This window comes from Rutilus rutilus (assembly GCF_951802725.1).
Source record: "Rutilus rutilus genome assembly, chromosome: 22".
NCBI lineage: Eukaryota > Metazoa > Chordata > Actinopteri > Cypriniformes > Leuciscidae > Rutilus > Rutilus rutilus.
In genome coordinates, this window is record NC_140227.1 from 27031858 (window position 1) to 27050907 (window position 19050).

Sequence of the window (19050 nt, forward strand, 5' to 3'; positions counted from 1 at the left end):
CAGGGATGATGAACAAGGATTAAGCTCGACGCATCTGAGACGCCGTAGACAAATATTCCCGCTTCAAAAGCAAGACACTTTCTGGGGGTGTTTCACAGGCTATATGTCGGCTTTATAAATTAGGGGAATGTTTGGTTTTCGCAAGAGTAGACTTTGCGCGATACAAATGCGACAGAACAATTGCGTTTAATATTGGAGGAGCCTGTGTCTTTGCTTGGACACCAGAGATGGCCGCAGTTCGATGCATTCAGCTCCTGTCAGGATGGTTTGTTCTGTTCAGCTTAATGACACGCCAGAGTCTCTCCATTGAGACAGGTAGGGTGATGGGTGTTCACTGTTCACTTCTCAAGATTTATCCCGTTATTACCTCGTGTGAGACACTTGTTGCACTTGGGTTTCTTCTCGTATTCTTAATTCATGTGTGTGTGTTGGCAATAGAACTAGCTGGAGTTGCAATTGCTTTCACAGACATTTGGCTTGTCCCATGTAGCCTAATTTGTCTTACCACAACTGTAATCTAATGAAGTTGAATGAAAGTAGATTTAAAATGACTTTTAATCGTTTACCTCGCTGTCTGCAGTTCAAACTTTAAAAAATATATATTTAAATAATAATAATTTGTATTTTTGGTGTATTTTTATTCATATAAAAAACTAACATGAACTAACAATGAGCAATACATTTGTTACAGTACTACTGATTAGCCTAATCTTTGTTAATATTAATTATAAAAAATTCAGCTGTTCATGTTAGTTCACAGTGCATTAACAAATGTTATATACAACAGTTAAAATTAATTAGTTGAAATTAACTAAGATTAATAAATGCTGTAGAAGTGGTACTGTATTTTTTTTATCTTTTTTTTTTTAAAGTTTCCTCATCTATGTTATTCCAAAATCATTTACTGTATTATACAGAAGAAAAAAAGGGAAGAAAAATATTAAAATAGCCTACTATATATTTAATATAAAATACTATATATTATATTGCCATAATTGTTTACCTCAAAATTGGCTTACAAATAACCTTTCTCCTTACATTAGTTGTGTCTGTTTCACAATATAACATATTTGTAAAAATCTTAGAACAATCATTTACTACCACAATGTTTTGTAATTGCAAACACACACACACACACACACACACACACACACACACACACACACACACACACACACACACACACACACACACACACACACACACACACACACACATATATATAGATAGTTATACTTTGATATAAAAATAATTTATTGCCTTTCATTACAAGACAATACATCTAGCTAGGGATGATTTATTTGATCTGACACCAAACATTAATATAACACCTCCTCATCTGGTCCTGTGAAAAGCCCATGGCATCTGTGTCATTATTACCCACAGAGTTGGCACGCTCTCTGCTGTTTTTCTAGAGTTGGGAATTACAATGGGAACTCGGGTGTGATTAGAGCTCACAGCGCTTTGGTCTGGCCAATTAAAACATTTATAGGGAACTTACTATTCTGCTGCTGCTCATTTTTGTGGAAACTCAGTTTAGGATTCATGGTTACGGAATATTTTGAGGTATTGGTCCTTTTCCACCAATTGAAGGTTTCTCTGGACATTCCTGGCAGTGAGACATCACGGATCCACCTGTTGCCCTTGGTAACAAAGCTAATAAACCAAGGAGAGGTTGTAAATCTTCCTATTATTTGGTTCGTACCCCAGATGGGGGGATGCAGAGCCAGTTCATGCTTGTGGTCTTTCTAGATTAGAACTGGATTTGTTCTGTTTTCCTTCCATCCCTGTGTTCTTTATTTCATTCTATACAACATGGGGTTTGGGTTCCTTGCCACTGTCGCCTGCTTAGTTAGGGATTAAAAGGCATTTGATTTAATATTCAGGAACATTATTGATTTGACTGGACATTACATTTTGCAACATTAACACTGAACTGACTGCAGAACCCGATTTCACCAAGTGCAACATGTTCCTGTTCCTTTGTTGATCCTGGAACAACATTCCAATCAACCAATCAGATTTGAGGGACAAGTCTACAGTTTATGTCCAGTTTAGGCCTACAACCAGGGTTTGGTGCTTCGACATCAGTGTTATTCACCTATCATTTCCCCATTGACGGATAACTTAGGGGCAGGGTAAGGTTTAGGGTTGAGGGATATAGTTAGGATTACATTTTCAAACTGGAATGTTGTTCATGACACTGTTGCCTTAAGTAGAGCTGCTTATAGCTAAATTGAATGTGTTTCATAATTGATTAACTTTACACAGTTATTAAGCTGCTTTACAGCAGAATTTTAATTTGTCACATATTTGAAGAATTTTGCATCATTGATTCTGTTATTTTCCTGTTTAGTACGGTTAAGCTGCTGAAACATTTGAATTGTATATTAAACCCCATATAGGGTGAATTCAGGTAAATTAGGACACTTTTTGCCATTGAGATGACTGGGAAAAAGTGTCCCAATCAACCTGAATTCATCCAAATAAAGCTGACTTGGGTAACAATTAACTGAAACAAAATTTGGTTTGGAGCCCCATGCACATCTCAGTTTCTCAAAGAAAATGACCCTGAATGTCAATATTCCCAACAGTGAATGTGGTGGACTTCTGTGGACAGACGATACAGGGGGACGGTATGATCGTAAAGTCCCACCAGGAGTCCCGGAGGTACTACTTTGTCTCCATGGGAACGGACTGCCACCTCACCATGCAGTCCGCCACTCCCCGGGACAAGGTGCAATTCTACTTCCGCTTCTTCCTGGTCTACAGCCTGCTTAGAGTGTCACCGCACAGCCCCCCACCCCTCTTTCCGGAATCACCCAGGGGGTCCTCTTCATCTGGCCCGACGCGGCCTGACATGAGCTTGGAGCCAACCACCAGGGAGGGGCCAGAAGACCCATGCCATGCTGGCTCTTACATCCAGTTCTACGATGGGAGGGATAAGTCCGCACCCCCAATTGGCCCGCCACTCTGTGGGAAGAGCCCTCCTCGACCAGTGTTGTCAACGGGCAGATTTCTAACTCTACGTCTTGTGACGCGAGGAACTCAGCCAAGGGTGGACTTTGTTGGAGACTTCACTTCATTCAGGCTGGGTTAGAATGTGTTTACATCCACTTCTCAGTAGTGATGGGAGACGCAAAGCTTTTCAAAATTTTGAATCATTTGAACCAATTGATTCGCTGTTCCAAAGGGCTTAAAACGCTGCACACTGGTAACGCCTGCTGGTCAGAACAGTGCATAAAAACACCTTTTACAAACCAATTGCAAATATTTTATTGAATGTGTAATCAATTAAATGCAGTTAACAAATCTTACCATTGATTAAATATTAAATGTCTGTATGATATGTTATTTTCTTACATTGTAGGGCTTGTTTTGTTTGATTTTATGGAGAGCTTGGTTAATCAGCTCAGAAAGAATTATACAAATGTGTCATTTCCACATTTATAAAACTGATCCGAGATCAGGTAAAACCATATAGGCTCACATATAGATTTTACAGAGATCTGCCTGTGAACAATTGAAATTTTGAAACGGTTTGAAACAGTTATGACGTAACAAAGCCTTGTTTACTAAGATCACGATATATATTCACTCTGAATCACTGGTTCGAAACAAAAGGTTTTGAAGCTTCACGAAGCAGAGTTTAGAAAACGCCCATCACTACTTATTCGGTTTAACTTTTTTCTTGAAGTCTATATAAACTGCTCATATTGTTTGTCTCTCCAGGTTTTAACCAATCAGAGTGCAGCGGGCAGCCTTACTTCAACTGTCGGAACGGGAAGTGTATTCCCATGAGTCTGGTTTGTGCAGATGATAAAGGCATTGACAACTGTGGCGATGGCAGTGACTTAATCGATTATCCTGATTGCAATGGTCAGTAAGAGTTTATTTTAAGAAGGCAGTTCCATTTGAGATTTGTTCTTGATAGGTTTTGTTCTTGTTTTTGTGTGTTTCAGGTCCTCTATCTACACCCAAGCCCCCGCAGCACCATGTTACCCAACCAGCACAGATGCTGAACGTCTTGCCTACTCTGACAGTGTCCACTTTAAAGAACTGTGCCACTCCAAACTCAATTCCTGGTCTGGATTCTGTGACTGGTAAGCTCTCCAGTAGTTCTGAAAAGCAATCAAACAGAACCAGAACAAAGATTCTCTCACAATAATGCCAACCAAGGATCTTTTCCATCAAGCTCAAAAAGTGCCAAAAAGCACCATAAAACTAATCCATATGAATATATTGATTCTTTGTAAGTCCTCTGAATTCATATGATAGCTTTGTGTGATCAAAAGAAAATTTAAGTTATAATTTAAGTTATAATTTGCTGAAATTGGCCCTCAAATCTCACTTGCATTTGATTCAAAGGTGGCGCATAAAGATGCATCACTCCAGATTTAACATAACATTTTTAAAACATCAAATCTGCTGAGACATGTCTATATTTGAACTGAAAATTATTTGGTGAAAGGAGGATTTTCAGCAAATAACACATAAAATGTATTTTTTTCCTACATGTAGAAGTGCACTCTAGCAAAACACTGGCAAACATCTTCTGTTTTCTGTTTTGCAATGGCATTATGCATAAATATGCATAAATGACAGCATTTTCATTTCTGAATGATCTATTCCTTTAAGATAAGTCAGTTGTTTCTTGTCCGTCTTGTAGAATTGCTTAAAATTAAACTCTACAAACTTGTTTTACTGGCTTCCCAGAATGCTGTATGGTTAATTGTAGAAGGCCAAACTAACAAAACCAAACTGTCTTTTTAAGCTGCAGCAATGTTCAATAAATCAGGTTTACATGGTTGTATGTTTAATGTACAATATCCACCATCCTGTTTTTAGTGCATTTTTAAACCTTAAAAATGAGTTTAGTAAGATAGATGAAGAAGATGGTTTGATGCACAAGAACTCAAATATAATGACTACTCCTCAGAACTGTGGCTCTTTTTGAGTGTCCATAAATTTAGTTTTATTGCTATGGTGAAGTCTGAAAGGCTTAGGACACAAAGCTAATTGAGGAGCACATAAATGTTCATTGCAAACAGTGAGCTGTAAATCAACTGCTCGTTGTAACTTTTCAAGAGCACTAGTCTGCTAAGTAGCCACTACTCACATTTGTGCGTTTGAACAAATAGATATCATTTACCTCCACATCCGATCCACAGGTGTTCAAACGATGACACACTACTTGAGGGACAGATTTCACCAAGAAAGCTTTAGTTAACCAAAAGAAAGTAGCATTAAAAGGACTATAAAATCTTATATTACTGTACAAAATGATGTAATGAATAACACATAGTCACCAAATTAAACAATAAGCCAATAAAATAATTAAAAATAGTTTTCATTAATTGAAATAAAACTGAAATAAAATATAAAGAGATGAAAACGTACATGAAAATTAGAAATGTTGCCTTGCCAACTAACTGAAATAAGATGAAATACTAACATTAACAAAACCAAAATTAAAATGAAAAATATATAAATATGAATTATATATAATAAGTACTGTAATAGTATATAACTAATAAAATAACACTGTTAAGAGTGTTGATAGGCAAGTAATGATACACAAATATTTAATAAATAATTAAATTAGTTAATTTTGGGTTTGAATATTTCAGTTAACTCAATATAATTCTTTAACTGTAGGCTTGGTCTGATTGGATAAGGCATAAAATGCAGATACGTATATTTTATTTTATTTTAATTTATGTATTTTTTTATATTAATATAAGGCTAGGCTAATGAACTATATTCCTTGGTGGAACAATTTTTTATTCTGATAACTATTATTAAACAAATGAAACGATTTTCTGAGCAAAATGTCTTTTATAATATTGTTATTGCTGCTGACTTAATCGTGCTAAAGTCAGTATAATACAGGGGCGTGTCTAGGGGGCATGCCTCCCCAGGATAAGCCCTGCCTCCCCTGAGAAATGATCTGTCCATCTGATGATAAATTAGAAAAGAAAAAAAATTCGCTATTTTTTCACTAATTCTGACCTAAGGTGATGTCTTGTGTTCTCCTTCAGATCAAGGTTCATAACCAGAATGTTCATTAAAATTCTTTAGCCTATTGCTTTTCTATTGGCCGTTTTGAGTGGGGGTGTGTCAGTCTGCTGCCGCAGCACATTAACTCTGCACACAGACGATATAGATGTTCATGTTAAAACACTCACTGCTCACAACTTATTTTTATTTTCTCATTTAATGCGAGTGTGTTCTTACAAGCTTTTCCTGAAAGTCTTGTAGTTGAACAGTTATGTTTTGTTTGCAGTTGTGTCATTATGTTTTGTGTCATTTTAGAAGGCTATTAATTTGTTGGGTAACATACCCTAGCTCAGGCTGCTTAGCTAGCTGCTAGTCACTGAAGTTGCTAGTCTCTAGTCACTGAAGTTGGCACTGAAGTCACTGAAGTTGGCTTTTGGACAAGTAATAATTAGACAAGTACAATTGTTATAATACCAGTTTTTATTAAACATAAAAAATGCATAAGTGGCTGATTAAAAAACAGGCACCTTGTCCTTCACCCTCCATGCAAGCTGCCTCTGTCGAGCTCAGCGCATCTGCTAGCAACACTGAACATGCTGCCTCTGCCACCTAATCGGCCTCATTGAATTGAATCAGCTTGATGCTGAGTACGTGTGTGACCAAATTCTGTCTCATCTGTCTGACCTTTTAGTTTCACAAAAATAGCTTTTATTTCAACTCACTATAGGTCTCCTGACCCCCTGTAGCCTAATATGTTATGTTTCCTTTTTTCTAGGCCTACTGTTTACATTCATTTAGCAGACACTTTTATCCAAAGCTTTTTATACAAGAGAATAACATTCAAATGCTATTCTCATACTGTTCAAATGAGCACATCAAACTTTTTTTATCTGGGGCCGTATTCACAAAGAATCTTATAAGAGGCTACAAGTAGCTCCTAACTGGCGAATTTAAAGGGATACTCCACCGTTTTTTCATATTAAACTATGTTATTCCCTTAAATAAGACGAGTTGATACATACCTCTCTCGTCTCAGTGTATCAACTCGTCTTAGTTAAGGGAATAACATAGTTTAATATGAAAAAACGGTGGAGTATCCCTTTAAGAGACTCCTAAAAATAATAAACTTTAGACTCCTAATGTGTTTTACTAACTAGCATTTTAGCCCTAAAAGTAGCACCTACGTCTGGGACAGCTTAGAAGAAGAATTTACCTCTTGTCTATACAAACGTGACTTCAGATTCGTTTAAAAAACTCTCGTGTCCTTCTCGGTAGCCTACTCGTGAAGCACGTCTTCTCACAAGCAAACACCTGTCACTCATCATCAGGCAATCACTGTGATCTGATATATATGAATCTGTCAATAATAATAATAATAATATCATCATCATATTATTAATGTTGACCTGGTTTAACTAACGTTTATGTGATAGCCCTATAGTCTAATAGGGGTCCTGTGCCTATCTCTGGGTTCCTGGCTTAGAAAAAGATCTGCACTAAAACAGATTGTGTGTAGTATAGCTTAATTTTGTGCCGATTTGTCAATTGTTTATTTTACCCCCTCCAAACAAGCCAAATGCCCCCCCAAACATGACATCCTGGTACCCCTCTGGTATAATACACACCATATCATGGTTTATTGTTTTATTTTAAAAGTTATTATCTGTTTAATAATTGATGCCATAGATGGCAGTTTCAAGAATAGTAATAGAATAACAGTTCCCAGTCCAATAATGAAATCCTTTCTTCTCCAGATTCCCAGGCTTCCATGTCACTGCTGGCGCTGTATGTGGTTCTGGGTGTGACGGCAGGAGGGGTTCTCATGTGCTGGTGCTGTTGGGCCCCCGGCTGGTTCCTGTGGCGAGTGAGTGTGTTTCGATTCATGCCCTGCTGCAACCCCTGCTGCGCGTCCTGCCAGCTCTGTGGGCGGAGCTGCTCGCAAAACAAGGACCACCGATTGGCTAAGGTTACACCGGAAGGAGCCGCAACACCCGTGTCTTCTACCACCACGGTGGCTGTGTAAATACACTCATCTGGTGTAGCCTAGCTCCATAAAAGACTTTTCATTACTGTTTTTTTTTTTTTTATGAAGAATTGCCAGGTGCTGGATTTTTTGTCCCACTGATATTTTTTGTTTAAAAAAAATTATAGAAGATAATTCATACTGGATCTGTGAAAAACAACATGAAATTAAATTTCTAGCTAGTGGTCGGTTTCGCAAAGTGAAAAAGAAAAGAATTCCACTCTATATTACTTCAGTGGGATACAGCTAACACTAGGACAATCCAGCTTCAAATGACTGGAAAAATATATATTATTAAAACTTTCCAATAAAATCTAGCAGAGAGCATTATTATAGCTACATTTTTTTCACTTAGTTATTGGTTATTGGTGTGATGAAAGTGAGTTATTGGTCACTCTCCTCTCCTGCAGATGAAAATAATGTGAATAAGTTACTTTTTTTGGACCAATCTGTTTCCTGAACATGTGCAGTAGTGACTTATAAAACTAGTGGTTCACATATGAAGACTGTTGATTCAAGATTCAAATCTTGCATTTTCACTGACACAAAAGGTGTTTGCGAATGTGATGTGCAAGATAGCTGCTGTAAAGTACATAAAAAAAAACTTTTTAGCCAGAACTAGTACATAATTACAGTTTGCAAAAGTAAAATGTGACTAGTAAATATTATTGGAGGAACTACAAAGTGGCATTTCTTTTAACAATCTGATGCACAAATGATTTAATCCCAAGGAAAATATAATCTCAATTCCCCCCAAAACAACAATATAATCATTCCCAAAAATGTGTTTTGAGAGAGTTATGTATTTGTCCACTGCTATAGAAGATAGTAGGACATGTATCATATCTTATGTCAGGCATTTTTAATTTGTGTTGATATGAATATAAAATACAATGACATATGGAATTATGAGAAAGGGTCAAAATCCATGGTGGTGTGAATATTGATCACCCTGAATTTTATTGCCAAATTAAAAACAAACATTTTATAAATCAGAAGCTATTACTTCATGCATATTCAATTGCCACGTTCTGATATTCTAAAGATTATGTTGTCTGCTTGTTAAGTCTCTAAAGGCTGATGGAGAGTTTAGATGCCATTAAAACTGTAAATAGACCATTTCAATCATTAAAAAACTATTTTAATGCGACCAAGTGTTTCAGATTCTCCTTGTGACTGTTTACAAAAGAGAGGGAAAGTTTGGCAAGCGCTTCCATTTCAAACTGCGTCTGTTACTTTTGTCACTCCTAGCAACCTTTCAGAGCAGATCCTCTTTGCTCAAAGAAGAATTTCCCTTTCTCTGTATGACCGATTTATATAATCACCAAACCTCCTGTTCAAACAGGCCCTAGATGTTTAATATCTGACATTATGGTGACCTCCACTTTTTTCTCTGAACCCGGGCAGTAGATTCTTTTCAGGCCTTGAAGGCCACAGCGATGGGTGTGGGTTGTTGTTACACTGACCCCATTAAAGACCGTCTGCAAACGCTTTAAATTAACGGCCCTGCATTGTTCCTGTGGTATCTCTATGACACAAGCAGGTGCAAACGTCATCGGTGACCCACTCGCACAACACGCCGAAATTGTTTGGTCTTGTTTGGTCAACGTGTCATTAAAATGAATGATGGGATGTGTAAATATCAGCTAAAACAGAATGCTAAATCTGCTAAACAATGCTGTTGGCCAATATTTGCTGGGTTTCATTGATGAAATGTTTTGAAAGGGACAAAAGCATCCCTTGCTGACATCACGGTAGACATTTTGAGGTTTTATATAGAGGAGTCTGGAAGCGATTAAGATTGACAATGATTCTTGGGATAACAACTAACATGCATTACATAATCAGATTACTTTTGATGTAACGAGTAAAGTAACACATTGCTTTATAAATTGACACATTCATATTTGATATTCCATCAAAAGTAACCAAGTAACATAATTACTTACTTTTTTAGGGAGCAACACAATATTGTAACACATTACAATGCTCACAAAAGTCTCCCTGAGTGTTATTTTTCGTATGTGCAACAACAACAAAAAAGTGTTTCTGAAATATAAAACTAATTTTGGAATGTCCAGTATTTATCTCAGGCTGATTTTATTTGATAAATTATTTGTTTATCTAACAATAAGTACTATTGTACTTCTCGTTTACCACTTATAAAGTGAAAGTGACCCTGTAAACTTCCTTTTTTAATGTCTTGATCATCATGTGAATTACCTGTTTCTGCAGTTTGATTCTTACTTTTCTTACGTCTGTGATTCTTTTGTCAGTTTTGATGTCATTCTGAGACTGATGGATGGTAATTGGTTAAATATAATTTTATAAAGCGGCGAATTCTTTTACAGAAATGTCAGGTTGAACGGTCATTTCACCCATTTTGAGGTAAGTATCATTTCCTACTTCCCTCTCAGACACTTTAAGTAGCGTCTATTGTTCACTTCTAATCGAAAGTTTGTTCACAGTGTCATGGTGAAATGGCCCTGTTCATCTTAATAACTTTTCAACTTTTACTGCTGGTTAAATCACAGGGTAAGTGATCTCTCATGCTTTACAATAATATTAACCCAGCTAACAAAAATATCACTTTTGCTAATGTTCCCGTTAAGTTAAATATTTTATATTTTATATATAGTTTAAATATATAGTTTAAATATTCAAAATGTTCAGTTTTTTTCGTTATTTTGCAATTTTATTTGATCATTTTGCAAATATTATGAGAATGTTACTTTTGAATGTTCTTTGTTCTTTCTGAAACAAATAACATAGGATAACATAGCAACATTTAAAAAACATTAGACGAATGTCTAAATAAACATTCTGAGAACGTTCCCTGTACGCTTTGAATACATATTAATGATTTCTGTTTATTTCCCCCCTTGCACAATTTTTATTATGAAGTATTTACCTTTTTTAACTCTACACTTGACTTCATTCTTATATAAACCTTTACTTGTCTTAATCATATTCAAGAGTCAATACATTGTAAAAAAAAAAAAAAATTACATTTTTGAGTTCATTTAAATTTAAAATTTGAGTTAATTCAATGAAGGAGATTAGTTTGACAAATAGAAACTCAAAATATTAGGTTATCTGAACCACATTAATTATCTAAGTTGATTTGACAAATTATAAAAAGTTGTGACAAGAAATCATGAAAATAATATTTTTTACAGTGTAGATTAATAAAAACTGGCTTGTCCAGTTATAAGTAGTATATTGGACATGTATATTAAATAAATGAAATTAACACATGCACAGACAATTAATGTTTTTTTAAATTAATTAATTAAATTTAAAATTAATTTAAAGAAGTTTGAATTAATAATTAATTGTGATATTTTATTGCAAAGGTGAATTTACGTATCTCATCTTTTTTATAGGTTTGCCACAGGCCACCCTGACAATATTTCCTACATTTGCCACCTATGGAGAAAAGGTGCAGATGATCTGTGGAGGTCATGAGACTCAGCATGTATCTGAATGCATGTTCTATCCTGCAGGGCAGGAGAACTATAAAAAACCAAGTGCATTGTGTAACATCACCATTACCAGCATCGAACTGATCATGTGGTCACAAGATCCAGAGACTTCACATGTCAACATATCCTGCTACTATAGTGTGTATGGCTTAGGAGAAAACGCAACCTCACCTCATTCCGACATAGTCTCAGTAAAGGTCAGAGGTAAGCTGTTTAGTCACAGACTATTTTTAATAGAATGATAGATAATGTGGTTTATTCTTTTGTACTGATCTCCAATGGAACCTCTGAAGGTGGAATTTTTTAATTGAATTTCCATCTTTTCTGATTTAACTTGGAATAATTCGTATTCATGTCCCATAAGAAAACACTAAATAGCATTTCAGTTGCTTTACTCCAGTTAAAAACCCCATTACAACATTTTGATTCCTGTGTTGACATATTTCCAACTGAAACAGGAAGTTGGGTGGGGCATAGAGGAAGTTGCCGCCTCCCCTTTTATTAAACAGCCAATAGGCTGTTGAAGTCATTGTCAATTTGCATTGTACAAAAACATGTATACAACCTTGACAGTCAAGATGGAAGAGAAAGACTGTAAAACTGAATATATATATCTGTTAACAGATAATTATGTGACCTTTTAGGAGTACAATGCCATATAGACTTATTGTTCCCTGTAAGAATACATATATTAATACCGATTTCCGTTCATTTTCCCCCTTGCACAATTTTTTATTATGAAGTATTTATATTTTTGAAGTCTACACTTGACTTTTACATTTTTATATAAACCTTTACTTGTCTTAATCATATTCAAGAGTCAATACATTAACAATATATATATATTTTTACAAAGTAAGTTACCTGGTTGCCTTAAATTTGTTGTTTTTTTTATCTCAGGTTTGGCCGCCATGTCATCTTTGTCTCCGATCACAGAGGACAGCCCAACATTGATCTCCAATGGAATTTCTGAAGGTGGAATTTTTAATTGTCGTGAACCTTGTATTTGCATTGTACAAAAACGTGTATACACCCTTGACAGTCAAGTTGGAAGAGAAAGGCTGTAAAATTGAATGTATATATCTGTTAACAGATAATTATGTGACCTTTTAGGAGTATAATGCCATATAGACTTATTGTTCACTGTAAGAATACATATATTAATACCGATTTTCCCCCTTGCACAATTTTTTATTATGAAGTATTTATATTTTTGAAGTCTACACTTGACTGTTACATTTTTATATATACCTTTACTTGTCTTAATCATGTTCAAGAGTCAATACACTAACAATATATATAACAATATATATATTTTTACAAAGTAAGTTACCTGGTTGCCTTAAATTTGTTGTTTTTTTAATCTCATAAGGTTTGGATGCCATGTCATCTTTGTCTCCGATCACAGAGGACAGCTCAACATTGATCTCCAATGGAATTTCTGAAGGTGGAATTTTTAATTGTCGTGAACCTTGTATTTGCATTGTACAAAAACGTGTATACACCCTTGACAGTCAAGTTGGAAGAGAAAGACTGAAACATTGAATGTATATATCTGTTAATAGATAATTATGTGACCTTTTAGGAGTATAATGGCATATAGACTTATTGTTCCCTGTAAGAATACATATATTAATACCGATTTTTTTCCCCCTTGCACAATTTTTTATTATGAAGTATTTATATTTTTAAAGTCTACACTTGACTTTTACATTTTTATATAAACCTTTACTTGTCTTAATCATATTCAAGAGTCAATACACTAACAATATACACTCACCTAAAGGATTATTAGGAACACCTGTTCAATTTCTCATTAATGCAATTATCTAATCAACCAATCACATGGCAGTTGCTTCAATGCATTTAGGGGTGTGGTCCTGGTCAAGACAATCTCCTGAACTCCAAACTGAATGTCAGAATGGGAAAGAAAGGTGATTTAAGCAATTTTGAGCGTGGCATGGTTGTTGGTGCCAGACGGGCCGGTCTGAGTATTTCACAATCTGCTCAGTTACTGGGATTTTCACGCACACAACCATTTCTAGGGTTTACAAAGAATGGTGTGAAAAGGGAAAAACATCCAGTATGCGGCAGTCCTGTGGGCGAAAATGCCTTGTTGATGCTAGAGGTCAGAGGAGAATGGGCCGACTGATTCAAGCTGATAGAAGAGCAACTTTGACTGAAATAACCACTCGTTACAACCGAGGTATGCAGCAAAGCATTTGTGAAGCCACAACACGCACAACCTTGAGGCGGATGGGCTACAACAGCAGAAGACACCGGGTACCACTCATCTCCACTACAAATAGGAAAAAGAGACTACAATTTGCACGAGCTCACCAAAATTGGACAGTTGAAGACTGGAAAAATGTTGCCTGGTCTGATGAGTCTCGATTTCTGTTGAGACATTCAGATGGTAGAGTCAGAATTTGGCGTAAACAGAATGAGAACATGGATCCATCATGCCTTGTTACCACTGTGCAGGCTGGCGGTGGTGGTGTAATGGTGTGGGGGATGTTTTCTTGGCACACTTTAGGCCCCTTAGTGCCAATTGGGCATCGTTTAAATGCCACGGCCTACCTGAGCATTGTTTCTGACCATGTCCATCCCTTTATGACCACCATGGCATGTACCCATCCTCTGATGGTTACTTCCAGCAGGATAATGCACCATGTCACAAAGCACGAATCATTTCAAATTGGTTTCTTGAACATGACAATGAGTTCACTGTACTAAAATGGCCCCCACAGTCACCAGATCTCAACCCAATAGAGCATCTTTGGGATGTGGTGGAACGGGAGCTTCGTGCCCTGGATGTGCATCCCACAAATCTCCATCAACTGCAAGATGCTATCCTATCAATATGGGCCAACATTTCTAAAGAATGCTTTCAGCACCTTGTTGAATCAATGCCACGTAGAATTAAGGCAGTTCTGAAGGCGAAAGGGGGTCAAACACAGTATTAGTATGGTGTTCCTAATAATCCTTTAGGTGAGTGTATATAACAATATTTTTTTTTTTACAAAGTAAGTTACCTGGTTAACTTAAATTTGTTGGTTTTTTAATCTCATAAGGTTTGGATGCCATGTCATCTTTGTCTCCGATCACAGGTGACAGCCAAATACTGATCTCCAGTGAAACCTCTGAAGGTGGAATTTTTAATTGAATTTCTAGCTTCTTTCTTTACAATGGCATATAGAATAATTGCTAAAATAATGTTTTTAAAGGCTTTTTAAAGCCAATATGTCTTTCTTATTCTAACACTTTCTAAACTGATCATTGCAATTTCATATAAACATTGATTTCAGCAAATTTGTCGACCGCATCGACAACGGACACAACATGTGAGTTGCCTTGATTGTACAATCCTTACAACCGACATAACTCTTTTCCGTTTTGTAAACATACTCCTTATCGTTTTGTCCATTAATAATGTTTAACTTGTTCTGTGGTTTCAATAGCATTGGTTGTAACATCCAGTACTGAAATCACAACAGACCTGATAACCAGTAAGTGCTTCTTTCTTTCTCATAATTATTTATCAAAGATTTTGATTGGTTGGCTTTAAATTTGTTTGTTACTACAGATATGTCCAGTCTAACTACCCATGACAGCAGTTTAACAGGTCCTGCAAATGGTAAGTCCGCAGGTCTTCTCTTTTAATGTGTAATATTACTGTAACCAAAACACATTTGATTGATTTATTTACAAATCTTCAGCATCCCTGGAATCGATTACACTTGCTGAAACTACAGAACCTGCATCAGGTAACCAAACTAACAGAAATGTTCTAAGAACGTTTTGCTAACGTTCTCATTAAGTTATGAAAACATTATTTCCGAATGTTTTCTGTGTGTTTTTTCTTGGTTTTGCGAACATTAAGGAATTCCATTGTATCATTCTTCAAACATTGTTTGAAACAACATTCTGAAACAACTAGTAATAGGCTATTTAAAAAACATTAGACGACCATCCAACTAAAACATTTCAGTGAAAAAAAAAAATGCACCATGAATGATGTACAAGTGATGTATTTTTTGTGCTAATGTTTTGAGAACATTATTAAAGACCAAATAAATTTGAACAGACATTCTATTAACGTTACTGGACAAATGTTTGATCATAAGTTGTTTGAGAGAACCTTGCCAGAACGTTAATCAAAGTTCTATAAGAACGTTCATTGTTAGCTGGGAAATTACTAAATACTAGGGAAAATTACTGGGAAATTGTTAATATGTATAGATTTGAATATGTTATATAAACATTGAATACAATACACATATGCTAATGGTCAATTTCTCCTTTATAAATTTCCTCTTGATGGTTGAAGGCCTTGAAATCAAGACGTACTCAAATAAAAGTAAGTAACTTTACTCAGAGGCTTACATTTTTCCATGAAGAAGCACATTCATTAGAAACCCAATGGCAGCATTATTTTTTTTGACACTTAATACAGTAATGCAACAGTGTATTATTTCCTAATCTTTTATATCTTTGTCTGACACAGAAATGTTTTTCTCTATTGCTGTGGTTGCAACTGGTGGAGGAATTGTACTGACTGGACTCATGGGCATCTGTTTATACGGATGTACACGTAAGTGTAAAAAATGCTTGCCATGTCTTCAATGTGGCTTATAGATATTATGAAAAGGTTAGTCAACTTGACACTTTGATTTGATGTTTCCTTCATCGCAGGAAGGCCAAAGGACGAGAGGTAGAGATGTTTCTGAGTTTATTTTGGGCATATATGAAATCATTGGTGAAATCATAAGAAAGTAAGGAATAAAGAGGTGCACAAAATATATTTGTGAAATTTACTAGGATTTGGATTGCAAAAAAAAGTAAAAAGCAGGGTAAGTTTTTACTTTTCTTCTCAAAACATAAGCCATAATCAAAATAAAAGTCAAATACAGTTTAATGTCAAGGTTTGCTGAAATCTTCACCTGTTTTGTAGGAGTTTCTTTACCAATTGCCGGTTCAGACTCAGTAAGTGTTACTGTCATTATATCCATTTATGAGATCATTTTAATATTGGACACTATTTAATAGATCAATCTTTGTTATTTAGTCTGATGAGGAAGATACCGCATTTTACTCAACCGTACAATCCACCTCTCAACCACCAGGTAAAGAGTAAAATGAATCACCTCCATATTACATATTGTATTTTGTGTATTATTTTATGCAAATAGCATTGTGATTTATTATAGGCTACTTGCATAAATCATAGCAAACCGGTTATAGTGATTTGCAAGCCTTTGCTTTAGCTGGCACTGATGTTTTCATATTATTTGCTTAATAAATAAGCTCCAACCAGAATCATGAAAAATTCCAAACCATTTCAACTGGATAATATTCATGCTGCTTACTTTATTGTAAAAACCTTCTGATCTGCACTTGTTCTGATATAAATGTGTTCAACATGAATGCTTGTCAAGCTCCCAAATATTTTTTGCTACAATTGACTAAAATATTAGGTTACACTTTATTTCGATGGTCCACTTTAGACATTCTAGTTCTACTCTTCTACTCTTCTACTATAAGTAACTTTGCAACCATGTGAACTAACTCTCATTAGAGTATTAGTAGACTGTTAGTTGAATAAGTTGACATGTACTCGCAAAGTTACTTATGGTTAGTAAAATATCTGTTGAGGAGCATCAAAATAAAGTGTTAGGAGATATTAGACAGACTCTAATGAGAGTTAGTTGACGTGTAGTTATAGCTAGAAGAAAGTCTAAAGTGGACTATTGCAATAAAGTGCTACCAAATAATAATTTATAAAATGATAATAATAAAAAGGTTGCATCTTACCGTCATTTTAATTAGTCATGATTTGATATCTGATGTGTCTTGTTAAGCAGGAAACCGTGAAGAATCAAAGCAAACCGAGGTGAGTAAATCAGATGCACATGTAATAGCTGTATAGCAATCATTTTTCCTCATTTTAAGACTCACTTTTCCTCCAGGTTGAACTGAATCATTTGTATGTCACCATCCTCACTCAACCGTCCGTCGCCAGTGACAGCAATGATATTTACAGTCTTCTGACGGCCCTCTGAGAATCCAACTCTGCCCACTATTTTAATCCAGTCCAGAATTGATCAGTCTTCTTCATTTTAAACAGGATTTAATACTCCACAACAAATGCATTTTAAACTTCTGCTTTCTAAACAATAAAACCTTTTAGCCTTTCAGAACTGTCATAGGTCAAAAACTTCGATGAGTTCTATCAGTCAAAAAACACAGCATGAATATGCATCCTGTTACGCAAAAATAATTGCATAATTATGATTCTGTGTTATTGTGAATGGCAGTTGTATGAACACAAGGGCCATTGTTGCGTGCCATATACACTCACATTTTGTCCTTTTGCTTGACTCTGTGAATATTTTCACCTAATGTTCATAATTTAAGCACCTAATTTTTACTTTTACTCTTAGAAAAGAAAATGTTCTATAGAACCTTAAAGAGTTTCAAATATATAACGTTTTAGGGCTTCCCAATTTTGTTTGAATTCCCTTTTGATTTTAATTCAATTTTATGAATTAAACTACCTGTTAAACATGAAAGTTTTATGCAATCATGTAAGACATATATAGAACCTTTTTTGCCATTAATGATTCTATAAAATTGAGTCATGAACCTTTGTTCTAAGAGTGAGATATTTTTGCGTTTTTTGTTCTTTTTTCTGTTCTTCAGAGTAATATCTAAAATATCCACATTTGTTTTGTTCAAATGGTCTCATGAGAATTATTTGTCAGATAAATTAATATCTTTTTAATTGCTGAATAATCATATAAACAAGTTTTCTGTTCATAGGATCACATGGGAATAATAATAATAAAAAAAACATACACATTTGTTCAAAAAGTTGTATTATTGTATTGTTTTCTGTTGGTTAAGTAATTAAGTAATAGCTCATACGTTTCCACCGTTTCCTCAAAAAATATTAATCAGCACAACTGTTTCCAACACTGATAATAATAATAAATGTTTCTTGAGAAACAAATCAGCCTATTAGAATGATTTCTGAAGGATCATTTAACACTGAAGACTGAAAATTCAGCTTTACCATCTCAGGATTTTTTTTTAAATTTAACATTGTGTCATGGTGAGCATAAGAAATTTCGAAAACATAAAATAATCTTACCGACCACAAACCTTTGAACAATAGTTTTTTTTTAAGGTCTCATGAAAACCAAACCCAACAAGGGTAACCTAAAGAAGTACAGACATACAAGCATCTGATCACTGTGGATATGAGTCAGATGAGAGCGACCTCTGCTGTCTAACACAGGGATTAACAGATGTAGGCTATGTGACATGATGGCAGTCTTTGAACACAAGTTTACACATTCAGTTATATATGGCCCATTAGATTATACAACGTGTCTTTTAAAATCTGAATCAATTAAAAGCATTACAGGTGAAGAAAAAGTCTTAGCTGTTTTGTCTGGACACACAATATCAATATGCATAACATATTATCCTTTTTACAATCGGGAAACCAAAAGATGAGGCAAATGGGTGGTGATCAAG

The 19050-nt window shown here is 35.3% G+C and overlaps 2 protein-coding genes across 11 annotated transcripts; both read left to right on the forward strand.

The window, feature by feature from the left end:
* Positions 1 to 9863, forward strand: ldlrad2 (low density lipoprotein receptor class A domain containing 2). Of its 2 annotated transcripts, none has more exons than XM_084394640.1 (5): positions 1 to 315; positions 2595 to 3095; positions 3733 to 3879; positions 3963 to 4103; positions 7755 to 9863. In XM_084394640.1, the coding sequence occupies exons 1-5, from the start codon at positions 228 to 230 to the stop codon at positions 8021 to 8023; spliced, it is 1146 nt and encodes a 381-aa protein (XP_084250766.1). In that variant the 5' UTR covers positions 1 to 227; the 3' UTR covers positions 8024 to 9863. The 2 variants fall into 2 exon arrangements, with proteins under 2 accessions (XP_084250766.1, XP_084250767.1); XM_084394641.1 differs by lacking the exon at positions 1 to 315 and adding an exon at positions 1594 to 1674.
* Positions 9864 to 10270: 407 nt separating this feature from the next.
* Positions 10271 to 18520, forward strand: LOC311282271 (uncharacterized protein). Of its 9 annotated transcripts, none has more exons than XM_084395942.1 (18): positions 10271 to 10411; positions 10492 to 10558; positions 11410 to 11712; positions 12409 to 12483; positions 12881 to 12955; positions 14583 to 14657; positions 14817 to 14852; positions 14970 to 15017; positions 15095 to 15145; positions 15228 to 15275; positions 15839 to 15868; positions 16016 to 16102; positions 16204 to 16222; positions 16330 to 16361; positions 16463 to 16494; positions 16577 to 16634; positions 17370 to 17401; positions 17478 to 18520. In XM_084395942.1, exons 2-18 carry the CDS (start codon positions 10504 to 10506, stop codon positions 17568 to 17570), a joined length of 1149 nt encoding a protein of 382 aa, XP_084252068.1. In that variant the 5' UTR covers positions 10271 to 10411; positions 10492 to 10503; the 3' UTR covers positions 17571 to 18520. The 9 variants fall into 9 exon arrangements, with proteins under 9 accessions (XP_084252068.1, XP_084252069.1, XP_084252070.1 ...); XM_084395943.1 differs by having other exon boundaries at positions 17373 to 17401; XM_084395944.1 differs by having other exon boundaries at positions 14583 to 14618.
* Positions 18521 to 19050: the final 530 nt, after the last annotated feature.

Bases quoted from the DNA above. Each gene is read 5' to 3' on its own strand.
- ldlrad2 (XM_084394640.1), top strand. From the start codon at position 228: ATGGCCGCAGTTCGATGCATTCAGCTCCTGTCAGGATGGTTTGTTCTG. The intron at 316-2,594 runs GTAGGGTGATGG...TATTCCCAACAG, and splicing joins GAGTCTCTCCATTGAGACAG to TGAATGTGGTGGACTTCTGT. The intron at 3,096-3,732 runs GTTAGAATGTGT...TTGTCTCTCCAG, and splicing joins CTTCACTTCATTCAGGCTGG to GTTTTAACCAATCAGAGTGC.
- LOC311282271 (XM_084395942.1), top strand. From the start codon at position 10,504: ATGGCCCTGTTCATCTTAATAACTTTTCAACTTTTACTGCTGGTTAAA. The intron at 12,484-12,880 runs GTGGAATTTTTA...TAATCTCATAAG, and splicing joins CTCCAATGGAATTTCTGAAG to GTTTGGATGCCATGTCATCT. The intron at 15,018-15,094 runs GTAAGTGCTTCT...TTGTTACTACAG, and splicing joins CACAACAGACCTGATAACCA to ATATGTCCAGTCTAACTACC.